The sequence below is a fragment of the Dermacentor andersoni genome, chromosome 2 (assembly GCF_023375885.2).
Source record: "Dermacentor andersoni chromosome 2, qqDerAnde1_hic_scaffold, whole genome shotgun sequence".
NCBI lineage: Eukaryota > Metazoa > Arthropoda > Arachnida > Ixodida > Ixodidae > Dermacentor > Dermacentor andersoni.
This window is the reverse complement of record NC_092815.1, coordinates 175,066,874-175,080,678: the sequence shown is the minus strand read 5'-3', so window position 1 is coordinate 175,080,678 and position 13,805 is coordinate 175,066,874. Positions and strand designations below refer to the sequence as shown.

The 13,805-nt window shown below is 49.3% G+C and overlaps 1 protein-coding gene across 1 annotated transcript in view; it reads right to left on the bottom strand.

Moving 5' to 3' along the window:
* Nucleotides 1-13,805, bottom strand: part of LOC126540418 (calcitonin gene-related peptide type 1 receptor-like) — a 173,213-nt gene that overhangs the window by 27,374 nt on the left and 132,034 nt on the right. The window contains exon 3 of the mRNA XM_050187233.3: nucleotides 8,781-8,836. Within this exon, the coding sequence (XP_050043190.2) occupies nucleotides 8,781-8,813 (33 nt within the window). The 5' untranslated portion in view covers nucleotides 8,814-8,836. The remainder of the gene's footprint in view (nucleotides 1-8,780; nucleotides 8,837-13,805) is intronic.

Genomic DNA, 13,805 nt, shown 5'->3' with positions numbered 1-13,805 from the left:
CAAATCCTTGAACCACTAAAGCAATGGTGGAAGTAGAGTTTATAGGCGCTATTTATTTATTTATTTATTTATTTATTTATTTATTTATTTATTTATTGACTTACCCTCAAGGCCAATGGCATTACAGAGCGAAGTGCGTCAGTTAGAGGTGACTTAGACGAACGAGCTTTCACAATATGGCCCGTCTAAACGTAACCATGCATCGTCATAATAAACATGACTTCAAATGCATACATTTGAGGTCTATACCATTTGTTTTTGTTTTTTTTACTTCGGATGGTTCATTGTGCCTGAGTCACTATGACATCTGCTCCTAGGTGCCTTATTGTTCACTTTCATAAGCAGATGTTCTACACCAGCCGTGCCTGAAGCAAGATCTGTCGCAGCCAGTTGTCGTCCAGTATATAAGCAATATGCTCTCTGTCACGTCTGCTGAGTGACATGTATTACTGCTTTGCGTCTCACAGTAGCAAGATGACAGGTAAAAATAAATCATAGAAAGAGATAGCAGAGGGCTTGAACGGGGTTCAAATAAATGAACGAAGACGCCCAATCGACGGGGTAATTACAGAAATACGCAAAATTTGGCTCGGAGGAAACTAAAGCAAGTAGCAAAGTCGAAAAAATTACTCGCTGCTTACGATACTGCGCCAAGGCCCATTGTGTCATTTTTTTAATTTCCTCTGACATCTGTTCTTCCTGTCTATTCATGAATGTGCTACCAACTGCAGCCTATGACGCAGTGGTGGCCAGTGAAAGTGGTACTACATACGACGTACTGGAATCGCACGGAAGAATGATCTGAGAAAGCGTTCAGAAACATTCAATGATTCCTTCGTACGATGTAGATGCCGTTATTGCTGCCTGACCGGAAATGCTTGGCGATAGGAAATTCACGCAACGTAAGAGCCTGTCACCATTCGGAAACGTCAAGGAAACTGCACTAAGCTAATGCAACTGTCGTACAGAACGTAGACAAGTTTCCGAGATCAGTCAGTAAAACGTAGGAAATTACAACACAACCAAAACTGCTGAGACGCCACATGAACGGGGCCAGTCGATAGCACGCTACTTGAACTGGGCGCTAGCAAAGTCACAGCGCCTCCAGCACTCACCACGCTTGCCGACAAATTTAACGACTCGTCGAGTCAACGAACGTGGCGTCAAGAATTCACGCTCAGAAGGTTACTGATTGTATTTAACGCCTGCTGTACACGAAACTTTTTGTGTATTTTAAAAAGGTCATCTGCCAAATTTGATGAAGCAGTCCACGCGATCACGGATAATTTAGAAGAGAACAAACCCTCAGCTAACCGTGCACGATGCGCAGTATTGGGAGCATCCGACCGTAAACTTAAGTTTAGGGTCGGAGGGTTTTGTTGCGTTCCAGGTTGACGTCGCCTATTTGAACTGTTAGTGCTTCCCGCTATCCTGCCGATCAGCCGAACTCGAAATCGATATCCCGAGCTCGAAATCGGCCTCGCTGTTGGCTGCCGCCTGCATTCGCGGTTGTGCTACGAAAATCACGAAGCAGGGTTCGAATAGCGGGCCTCGCGTCGGAGCGAGGCCCGCTATTTAAGGGCGTCATCTGGCGCTCTTAAACGACGTACGGACAGCGCCATTGCGTCATTTCGAAACTCGTCTTCAAATTTCTTGCCGAGAGTTCCGAAGCAGTGCTTCGTCACGGCCGTTCGCTTTTCTTCTCTTGGCTAAATAAATAAATAAAGAATAACGCCGCTCACTGTTCCCCTGATTTCGAACGAAAACAGGGGAAATAGTTACCACAAAGAGGTATAATAAGTTTCCGTATACAGCCTTACTGCCTCAAAGATGCCGAGTGGGTATACTTAGCGCAAGCACACGAACTATGCACCCTTAAGAATTGTTTTATCTCAATGTAAATCGAAAGACCGTTAAGGATGCAAGCTCCCCGCGCGCTCTACGTGGCCAGTGAGGCGTGCATTCCGAAATCCGGAAAGGGCAGCACAGATTTGAGGCAGCGACAAAGTTTAAATGGCCTTAAAAGGTGCTCGCTAAGTAGACGTGTGTCGGGGCCACATGTGAAAGCCTAATGAAAACAAAGAAGAAGAAAGAAGATATGTTTGAGCGAAGGGGTTTAAGGGAGGCAATATATAGGCGTCGAGGCAGTGGGTGAAGGCAGCAGCAGCAGCATCCAGGCAATCGGTGTAATGTTTCCCTGTTGTGGTGGATGGCGAAACCAGGAACAACTCCAGAGCGGAGTGCAAAAAACGGAAGCAGAACAGAGCTAAAAAAAGAGAAATGCACTCTTTTCCCTGATGACGCTTATCATGCCTCAAGAAAGGAGACGCCTAAAAGGGGTGGTAGCGAACGAATATGAAGTCCGTGTGATCAAGAGAATGTGGCAAAGAGAACTTTCAACGAAATCGAAGCACCCGGCGACATTCTTTGAAGAAATGCCCGAAGAAAGGCAAGAATATAGATAAGGTGTCGGTGCGTTGCCTTTTGTATATATATATATATGCATCCTTATCTGGCACATAGTGCCGAAAGGTGGATGAATATTTTAGCATCTCGAAACCACAAAGACGTAAAAGTTTGAGCGGGGCACCCTGAACGATGCGTCGTGGGCGCTTTGCGGGCGCTTTTCTCTAAAGCTCTATGTGAGCAAATCAAAAGCTTTTCTTTTTCTTGGAAATGCCTCAGAACGGGTTGACCACCGTAGTAGGTTGCAAGAACGCTTCACGAATATGCCAGAAGATGCGCAGGGGCTGCCTGCGACTGTCCGTCACCGTGGGGATAATCTGTTTGCCACGCCGATTTTAAAAAAAAGAATAATATTTTGGGGTTTTACGCGCCAAAACCAGGATATGATAAATGAGGCACGCCGTAGAGGGGGATTCCGGAAATTTCGACCACCTGGGAATCTTTAACGTGCCCCCAATGCACGGGACACAGGACACCGATCGATATCTCAAGTCTCGGGGAACCGTTGCAACGCAACAAAGATTTATGGATACGAGGCCCGATAGTCGTTGGTTTTAAAAATAAGTTGACTACTTCTTTTAGGGCAATGAAAGAAGAAAAAGAATTGAGGAAGCAGGTCAGGATAGTGCTTTGCTGTAGTGGCCAAAAGATCTGATCAACTTTAAAGACTCATGTATAGACCACATGGAGAAAACTAAAATCGAGGGTACTAGAAGAAGAAGAGGAAGAAGAAGAAGCAGAAGAAGAAACTTTAATAAAGAATGGTCCGGCAGTTTTTGTTGTAGTGGCCTCACGTGGCGGCTCGACGAACTTGGACTCGGGTGGCATCTTCGGCTTGCCGGACGGCCCAGAGCTGGTCTGCCAACTCTGAGCTTTTGATAGCCGCCTCCCAGCGGTGGCGACGCCGATGGAGTAGGTCCCCGGAGGCTCCCGAAGCCGGGGAATCGTCGGGAAGAAGCGAGCTCGAAGCTTCCCGTACTATTCCCGGCCGCGGTTATGGACGCGTCGCGAACGCAGGTGGTTGCTGCCGGCACATTCCCAGAGCATGTGTCGCAGCGTTGCTCTCCGTCCGCAAGCTTTGCACGCATCTGTTGGATATAAACCCGGATAGCAGTCATGTGAGACGGCGGGGCTAAGGTAGGTGTGTGTCTGGAGCAAGCGTAAAGTTACGGCCTCGTTCTTCTTTAATTTATCGTGTGGTGGCGGGAATGTGAGTCTTTCGAGTCTGTATGTAGTGTTGGGTGAGGTCCCTTAACGTGGTTAGGCGGTCGCCCCACGCCCCCTGTGATTCATGTTGCTGCAGTTGTGTCATAGTGTCTCGATCCAGCAGACCCGATGCCCCGCTCTCGGGGGCGGAGGCGGCGGCCACATAATCTGCGGCGGCTCGGCGTGTGAGACCTGGAGCCGTGGCGTGGGCCGCCTCGTTGCCCGCGAGCGGGATATCAGTGTGTGCCGTGGTCCAGAGGAGGAAGACCGTAGAATTTTGGAGTTGCGAGGGCGATGACGCGTCGCCATTGTCACAAATTTGGAGTATGGGGGCCGCTTCCCGCGAGATGCGACCACGCGCGAAGCCACGGATTGCCGTCTGCGAGTCGCTGATCACAATCGCAGCGTTCGGCACCCCGGCGAGTGCTAGGGATATCGCGACTTCTTAGGCCGCCTCCGTGTATGCGGTGGTTCTCGCGATGCACTTACCCGTGCGGTCTACAACCGCTATCGCGTGTGCGATTCTCCCTCCTCCATATCGCGCAGCATCTACGTACGCCGCCTCGTTGCTGTTACCGAACATTTTTTGAAGGTCGCTTGCTCGTTTGTTGCGTCTCCCGGCGTGGTGCGTCGGGTGCATGTTCTTGGGAAGCGGCGGGATGATCAGGCGGTCGCGGGCAGAGGCCGGAACCGCCGTCTTTTCTCTATGCTGAGTGTGGTACTTGATGCCGAGTGACTCGAGGATGCATCGACCTGTCTTTGAGTTCGATAATCGTTCGTATTGCGCAACGTCGTGGGCCTCGATTAACCCAAGTGAGTTGTGAAGTCCGAGCTCTAGGAACTTGTCGGTGCTCGCGTTGAGTGGAACGCCGACCGCCCTCTTTAAAGCCTTTCGTATCATGCATTCGACCTTGTTTTTTTTCGCACCCTATCCACTTCAGGTAGGGGACAACCTAGGTTGTGCGGCTTTTCGCGTACGCCTGCACGAGACGGATCGCGCACTCTTCACGCATACCATTGCGTCTATTCGTGATGCGACGCAACAGTCGGATCGTGTCATCTACCGAACGACGAAGTCTTTGAACCGTCTCTCCGTTATGGCCATTTGCCTGCAGGTGTAACCTCAGGACTCTTAATTTTGTCTCCGTGCGGTACGGGAGTACGATCTGCCAATATAATGCCTATTTTGGAGTATTCCCGTTCCTCTTCCGGCAGGGTTTTTACGATCTCTCCTTGTGGGTTTGTAGATTAAGAGTTTAGACTTGGTAGCCGAGCATTCGAGGCCCGTTCTATGCAAGGAAAAAAAATTAAGCAAGGGTTTAACTCTGGTAAGCCTAAGTAGGCAAAGCGAAAGATATACTTGGTTGTTGCTTTGGTAATGACTAATGTTTAGCCAAGCTTTACTAGGCTTAATCTTCAAAGCTTTCGCTTTGGCTACTTAGGTTTACACGAGTTAATCTTTTCCTTAATTTTTTAAATGGTTGGGCAAAGATTATATATATATGCAAGACTCGAAGACAAACTGGTTTATTCAGGGGTCATTTTTCGGATAGCGCGAAGACAGTCTTGTGAGCAGTGAAGTAATTGTTCGTGGTTTCCACTTGCGCTACGGCCAGATTAGTCGTGGCAGTTTCTCGTTGAAAGACGAGGTCTATACACGAGTTCAACTGCGTCGTCGAACGTGGCTGGAAGGGGCTGCGATCCAGATTAAACATTTGCGGCATAGACCGCATGAAGTCTGGGTCATTGCGAGGGCTCTTGTTAAAGTCTCCCACGATTAGATGTAGATCATCCGTTAGGTTAGTAGTCGGCATGGCGCTGCCTACAACCCGCAAGGCCTTCTCGGGATAGCCTAGGGAGCAATGTAAACACATTGCATGATTATGCCACGGTCTAGACGGATACAGCACAATTCACCGTCTTCGCAAGGGATGTCAGGCATTTGTATAGCAGCCTTTAGTCCTTGTTCAGCGTATACGGCTACACCAGCTTTCCGGCTTTGGTCTGAGCGTTGAGCGGCAGCGTCTCGTTGAAACCCTGGCAAGGGAAGGAACGTGCCCGGGTCTAGTCCAGTTTCGATAAGGACCAGGACACGTGCCAGCATAAGTAGCTGGTCCTTGCAGATATCCTCAACGTGAGCCTGCATAGAGCGAACATTCAGCAGAGCTACGGTGCAATCGTTATCCTCGGCCGAGAGAAAAGTTCCGCACCGGTCAGAGACAGTGTCTAGGAGATGCTTCTCGAGGCGTTCAAACTCGTCGGCTTGCACGCGGTCAAGGTTGCGTACACCGTGGTAGAACTTGTGCTCTTGCTCCTTGCTAGTGAGGAAGAGTCCGTGCAAGCTAGTAGCGCGGCTAAGCCCAACCTGCAGAAACTTCTGAGGGTGACGTTTGCAGTAGTTATAGACGATCGCGTCTAACGTTCCGCCTTGGGGCGAGTGTGTGGCTCCGGCGGCGGCGCGACCTCGGCGCAGCTGTGGCTGAGTGACATCATGATTGTCACGTGGTTTCTCCTGCGTTCAATGAGACCTGAGACTCTGCCCAGGCGGCGCTGCGTAAAAACCCATCGCCCGCGCCCCCTTCGCAGACTTGGTGCGAAGTGAGTAGTGCAAAAAGAGCTGTCCGCAAGCGAAGGTGCATAGGCCGTAATTGACCCTCCGCTTTCGGTTGTGTTGAGGCACGGTTTCATAAATCAAGCACCTGGGAAGCTTCTTCCGCCCATCCACGCTTCGGAAAGGAAGGAAGCTCAGCAGGGCGAAGTATGTGTACAATATAAAAGAAGCCTCAGGTGTTATTTCGCCGTGCTGCAACTCGCAAGTACAGATAGCATCAGGTTTGTTTATAGGCATATCAGCATAAAAATCTAAGCATTTCAAATTAGTTCACATTCAAAATGTCCTGGACACAAGACATAGGTACCTCCTATATTTTTATGCATTTTATCGTAATGTTTTTTCCCGCAATTATTTAGAGAGAGTAAATCCTTCCATAGCCCTTTTCAGGGCCGCAAACAGAAAACGTTTTCCAACGCAGCAAACAGCGTGCGATCATAACGAAAGTAAGCTTCCTACAGTGCCTACGCACCGCATCTTTCTTTCTCGCAGGAGCTGCAGCATCGCTCAGTACCTATGAACTTTTCGCAGACGCTTCGAACAACAAGCGCGCACAAACAAGTGTAAATAAACGTGACATTTTTTTATTTACCCACGTGCGTTACTTCGCAATTACTCATCCAGTGCTCCTACAGCAACATTATTGTTCACATTTGAAAAACGAAGCCGAGGAGGCTCAGCACATTGCGAAACGTGCTTGTTGTATTGCCGCAGGACATGCAAAATACCGAAAGTGGAAATGAGCTCCCGATACAACGATGCTCTAGAACAGGATTTTGAATTCATAAACGAACCAAAATGTTTGGTTAAGCTGACCTGCCAACTCTCTCCCTTCCACTTGATGAGTCAAGCGGAGGCGCACGTCTGTTAAAAGGTGGAAACATCGATGGCCCATACGCAGGATGGTTCGCAACGTTGTTTTTTCTGTTACCAACGAAGTGGCGGCTGCAGAAATTCTTGAGTTTTCGCTTGGTTACCGCGGTCCTCCCTCAGGGCTACGCAACCCAATTACAGCAGAACAAGATTGTCGCACTTTCTCATGCGAGCCGCTGTGTTGTGGGGAATGCAAGTAACCCGATTACCCAACAGGTTGAACGGCCCGTATCCAGCGTTCTCGCCTTTCCCCTTCATACGATCGCGATGGAAATTGGTAAAACTGAACGTTGTTATTCAGTCCTTCACGTTTATGGCAATTTACAACACAACAGTAGCGTCGATTGCGGCGTTTTTTCGTAGCGCGCGTAGCTATCGCGGTTGCCGTCGTTTCCGCCAACGGTCTGAAGAGTGAGCCAGCAAGCGCTTTATGGCCGTTCGGCGGCGCTGTCCGACTAGCGTAGAAATTCATAGCTTCTGTCTGGGTGTTAAATGTGCAAAACACTCGCAATACGGACCAAAATCTAGTTCAGTCGTTGTTTCGCAGTTGCTAGCTGCATAGGCAACTTAGCAAGGGAGTCGGGCTTCGCACTACTCAATTACTGCCTCTTCGCACCGGCAGCTGGCGCTACTCGTCTTGCAAAACTCCAGAGTCTGACATCTATTACTCGGTCCGCGAAGAAACAACAGAAGGGCGTAGTAAAGCTTTCACTTTAAAAAATCAGTGCGAAAGGTAGACTCCAAACATGCAGCAGCGCGAGGTGCGTATAATCGGAGGGCGGCTTCTGCAGAGACAGCTGCGGGCATTCCTTCCGCAGCAGTGGATTCCATCGTAGTAAAAAGAAAAAGTGATGGTTTCATGAAGCGGGTAACTAGGGGCTCTAAATCTGTTCAACTTCTGCAAAATATTTCGCGGGCCATGAACCCAGCAAAGCAAAGCAGCAAAGCAAAAAAGCAGCAAGAGTCCGAAACCTCCCACCACGCACCCACGTGATTTACGTGACCCGATGCATTGTACACTGCCTCCTGGATCGGCCTAGTTTACTATTGCACTATATCCAAGACTGACCCGCATATTTCGGCAAGAATTCGACCGAGCACAGGCACCAAACCAAAAGCAAAAATAAAAGGCACAGATAGCTTCGCTTTTATGAAGGAAATTTGCGCTTGAAGCAGTCACTTTGTTGCAGGGAGAATATTCAGGTGCTGTTTGCTGCAGCAATGCGTGACTCTGCAGAGAAAAGTGTCCACCACCGATACATCCGTAAGGGTATTACAGATCGGGGATACATCTCGGCCGAGTCGTTATATTAGTGTTGCCCTGCGTATGAGCTATTCGGCCACACAGCAGCAGCAGCAGCAGCTGCTGCGCCCAGAAGACACGGTCAGCAATGTACGGTGGGGCTCGCTAGAAAGCCGCTCTCTAAAATTCGCGAGCAAGCAACATCAGCGTAATCACAACGAGACATCGCAGTAGTTGCCTAATCAGTGCTGCCTATCTATACAGGCAGTGCTGCTGAATGTGCTTCTCGACATAGCTGTACAAGGCCTTCGGACCTCTGAAGAGTAGAATAAGAAAAAAAGTAGAAGAAAGGAAGGAAATTATCCCAATAATTTTTCTTACCAGTGTTGCAGAAGCCCGGCGCTCTCTGGTCATTACGAAGGACTGCGTTCACGAACCTGTAAAAGCGAGAACACCGCAAAATGAGCCGAAGTCGACATAAAAGGTCTCGTGCAGCGACAGATCCTACCGCAATAATAATAATAAAAAAGACACGCTAGCGTTTCGGCATTGCTCTATGGAGACCACTAACGAGAATAAAAATACGTCACTCAAAGATCATGTGTGACGCGCGTCTAACGCAGCCGGTGCTACCGACAAAACATAACCTAAGTGTAAGCTTCATTTTAGTACACTGACAAGCTTTATTTCGGCACGTTGCTAAGCTTTATATTGTTAGGCTTTGGCACGTTCGCAGCGAAGACGATGATTAGGGTGATAATAATAAAAAAGATGATTCTATGTACCCAGCGCCTTTAGTACAAGGCGTTTTCTAGCGCAGCTCTAGCGCAGCTCCAGCGCTTAAGCGAGGCTTGCATCGTGGCTCTCGCAATATTTCGCAGGCGTAAGTTAGTAATCTAAACTACCGATGACTTAGGTTGCAAATCCGACGCCTTAACTTCTGGATTTTCAGTAGTTTTATTATATAGAATTGGAGAGACCAGAAAAACGCTCTTTTATCGACTTCAGGGACTTTGAACGCATCAGCGTTCTGCTACTTTTAGCATAGCCATTAACGACTTCGTTCTCGCGACAACTTCTGGAGACTATCTGGATGGAGGTTTCAAACATGCCGGGAGAAATTGGCACCTAGTACGCAATCTTATGACGTCACACTGTTTGACAATCAGAATTTTTATGCCACTCGTCACGGGATTTTGAACGATTGCCTATCGAGAGACGTGACGCAGAACATGCGGCTGTTAGCCCGCCTTGTGGAAAATGGGAAATGTCATGCTTCATTGTTCGCGGAAGTTTTCACAAGGGTATAGCTTACTAGGTGCGCACGGAGACTAGCTCAGACACGCTGAATGTGCGTTAAGATGGTCGCTCTTCTGTTGCAATGAATGACGCGCACCTATCGAGGCGAGTGCCGGCGCCGATTAATTGGAAGTTCTTGTGCGGGAACACGCAAGCATTTCGGCGTTGCTGCACAGCGATTACTGACGAGAAGAAAAATGCGTCACTCAGAAATCATGCGTGACGTGAACATATTACGGCGTGGTATCGGTGTAGGTTGACCTTACGCTGGTGGTCTCGTCGGGCTGAAAGAAATGACACATATGAAGCGAAGGGCTATTATTAAAGTATATCTTGTGGAAATGAGAAACGCGGGATTACTTGCGGCGAAGGCAAAGGAAAGCAACACCAAGAGAGTCCTTCATTTGTATGACACTCGCAGTTCTACTGCAATTTGACACGATTAAGCACGTGGAGCGATTCTGAACTGCTTCAAGTGCGTCTGTTAATCTGGTTTGATCTGGGTCCCATATAGATTAAGCGTATTCAAATTGTGGACGGATGTATGTAACGTATAGCAGTATACTTAAGAAAACTGGAGTGAGGTAAAAATGCCTTTTTAACTACCCTAAAGTACGGTTTGCTTTATACACTGTGTGTTGCATGGCTTGTTTCCAGGACAGGGTGTTAGCTATGTGGACACCAACGTAATTGTACAATGTTCAATATTGCAGTAAGAAATAACTCAATACATAGGTTGGACAGGCTGTGTTAGTGCGAGAGATCTGCATAGCTTTGCATTGGTTCACGTTAAGTTACATCTTCCAAGTGTAACACCAGTCATCGACGTTTCTTAGCTCAGCCTAAGGTCATAAGGCCGTCTGTGGATACACAAAGTTGTGAAGATACGGCGATCGGTAATTCATTTACGTATATTCAACATAAAAGACGACCATGTACCAATCCTTGGAGAACTCTTAATTCAACTCGGGCCACATTGGAGGTAGACATGTTAGTACTAACATGTTGGACGGGAGGTGGTTACATTACAGCTGTTACATTATTACGTTGCTGCCTTAAATTTACATCGGACACGTTGATTCGCAATGGCTTCATGTTCCATATAAATCGTGTGCGTTCGCCTCCGCTGGCGCGACGGCTCCGGAGCTCGGACACTGAAGCCGAACACGCGGATTCCTAGTCGTCCTTTTGCCGTCCTCTAAGTTCTTCGGTCTTCTTATTTTGAGCTACGTTTTCTTTCCTCGCGCTTCCCAAATCTGGGAGCGTCTGTTACACGGATCCGTGCGTTCGGCATTGACGGTGAACGCCGGCGTAGCGGCGTGTTCACACACGACGTCAACGCCAGCCTTATACGTGCACCGGCCGACGGTTCTCGTCGCGCCAAGTTGTGTTAAGCAGACCGACGTTTGATGGAGGCTGAAGGCTGAGCTCCGTTCTGGGACATTAGGATTGACGAAGCATCGCAAAAGGAGAAAGAAGAACGAAAAGGGAACTTATACTACAGAGAATGAGAACCTACCGACCCATGTGGTGTTTGCCGAAGCAGCAATTGCTATTGCACGTCGCACACAAAAAAAAAGAAAAAAAAGGGGGGGGGGGTGAGACGTACGTCTCCATAACTTCTGTGCCACATCGCCAGTCTATGTGATTTGCTACGCGAGAATGTTAACATTCACCGCAAGATAACTGCTGGAGTTTCACGCCTTAGCTTGACTCGGTGACTCGGCGCGCCGGGACCCGATACCATTACCTACAAGTTACTTAACAACCTCGAGCACAAGGCCCGCAGACAGCTGCTCGAGTATATGAACCGGGTCTGGGAGTCTGGCAATCTTCCACACGAATGGAAAGAGGCGGAAGTCCGCTTCATACCCAAGCCTGGGAAGACACCTCACATCGACAACATGCGACCGATATCCCTCACGTCCTGCGTGGGGAAGGTCATGGAACGTATGGTACTTAAGAGGTTGCAGCGACATCTTGATGCCACCGATCAGATGCCAGAGACAATGTATGGCTTTAGGCAGCACCTGGGCACCCAGGATGTTCTCGTACAACTCAACGAACTGGTAATTAAGCGAGCAACGAAGCAAGCGCCGCGAGCGATACTAGCGCTAGACCTCACAGGTGCCTTTGATAACGTCACACATGAAAGTGTCCTCCGCAACCTGCGCAACACGGGTTGCGGAGTGAAAACTTACAACTACATCCGAGACTTTCTTCGTGACCGAACGGCAAGGATCAGAATAGGAGAGGAGACATCACAACCGATCTCCCTGGGGGATCGAGGAACGCCGCAAGGTTCGGTCCTTTCCCCCCTCCTATTTAACATGGCTCTCCTGCCGTTGCCCAAGCTTCTCGAATCAATAGATGGTCTGGGCCACGCATTATATGCCGACGACATCACCCTCTGGACTGCGAGGGCAGGGTCGGATGGCTGGATGGAAAACACGCTCCAAAAAGCGGCTGACACGATCAACAGCTATGTGAAGACATGTGGCCTTTGCTGTTCGCCTCAAAAATCGGAGCTGACCATTGTCAGACCACGTGCATCAAGGACACAAGCAGAAAACATAGAAATCACTTTGGAAGGGAACCGGATCCTCCCGGAACCTCAACTCAGGATCCTGGGTCTCCTGATCCAGGCAGACGGCAAGGCAACAGCCATGATTAGAAAAATGAAGCTCACGTCAGACCAAATCTTGAACACGATCAGACGAGTGGCCAACAGGCGGAGGGGTCTGAAGGAATCGGACACGTTGCGCCTCGTTGAGGCCTTTGTTATCTCACGAATCGTCTACGCAGCGCCGTACCTGCAGCTCCTCAAGAAGGACGTCTTACAACTTGACGCAATAATCAGAAAAGCCACGAAGCAGGCCCTGGGTATTCCCATAAATTCATCCACGACAAAATTACTTCAAATGGGAGTCCACAACACAGTAGCCGAACTCGTAGAAGCCCACCTATCCAATCAAAGGGTACGCCTTAGCCAGACCAAGGCGGGCGGAAGCGTCCTCCGCAAGCTAGGATGGCAAGAATCGCACTACACCCGCCACGACCAATTACGCGAAAAGTTGAGTGAGAAGGTGGAATGCAAACCACTACCACGCAACATGAACCCCACAAGGCATGTCGGACGACGCGACGCCCGGGCAAGAGCCATCTCCAGGACCCTGGAGGAAGACGATACTGTTTTATATACAGACGCCTCTCTATCGAAATGCTCCACGAGGGCCAGTCGTGGTCACCTGGCTAGAAAAGATGGTCACCTGCGCATCAATCTACACTCCGTCTTCGGAGGAAGCAGAAGAAGCAGCGATAGCTCTCGCACTCCTGCAACCAAACGTCACCAAGATCGTCACGGACTCACAAGCTGCATACAAGAACTACAGATCTGGCTGGGTGTCCCTTGCGGCACTAAAAATTCTTGGTAAAGCTACGCCTCCTAAACAAGCGACCGAATTAGTTTGGGTCCCGGCTCACTCCTCAGTTGAGGGCAATGAATATGCTCATCAACAGGCCCGAGCGCTAAACTCCCGGGCCAACGAGGAGGAGGCAAGGGGATGGCAACCCATCACAAATTATAGAGATATAGTCAAATATTACAGGAACGGCAGGAAGACATTCCCGCACCCCCACCACTCCTTGACCAGAGCCGAACAAACAATATACAGGCAAATCCAGGCAGGATCCTTTCCCCACCCCTGCCTCCAGAACAAGATATACCCAGAGAGATATAAGAACACATGTCCTCACTGCAATGCATTAGGCACCCTTCGGCACGTCATAGGAGAGTGCAATTTTTCTATACACCACCCCCCACCTATACCCATAACTAACTCCCCTGCTATCCCCACCCTTTACGAGCGAGGGGAGATCATGCTGTCCAGCCCCGCCCTGGAAGACCAGCTCCGACTGATCCACAGGGGCCAGGCGGCCCTGGAAGCATATGGAGCCCGCGAAGAGGGAGCCACCCCATCAGACGCTTAACGCGTTTCATTTCATAATGGACCAGTAAAGTTGTTTCTCTCTCTCTCTCTTGACTCGGTGAGCTTTGTTTCGCGAGGTGCATTCTGCATTGCAAATTTGCATTCGTTGCCTGCTTCA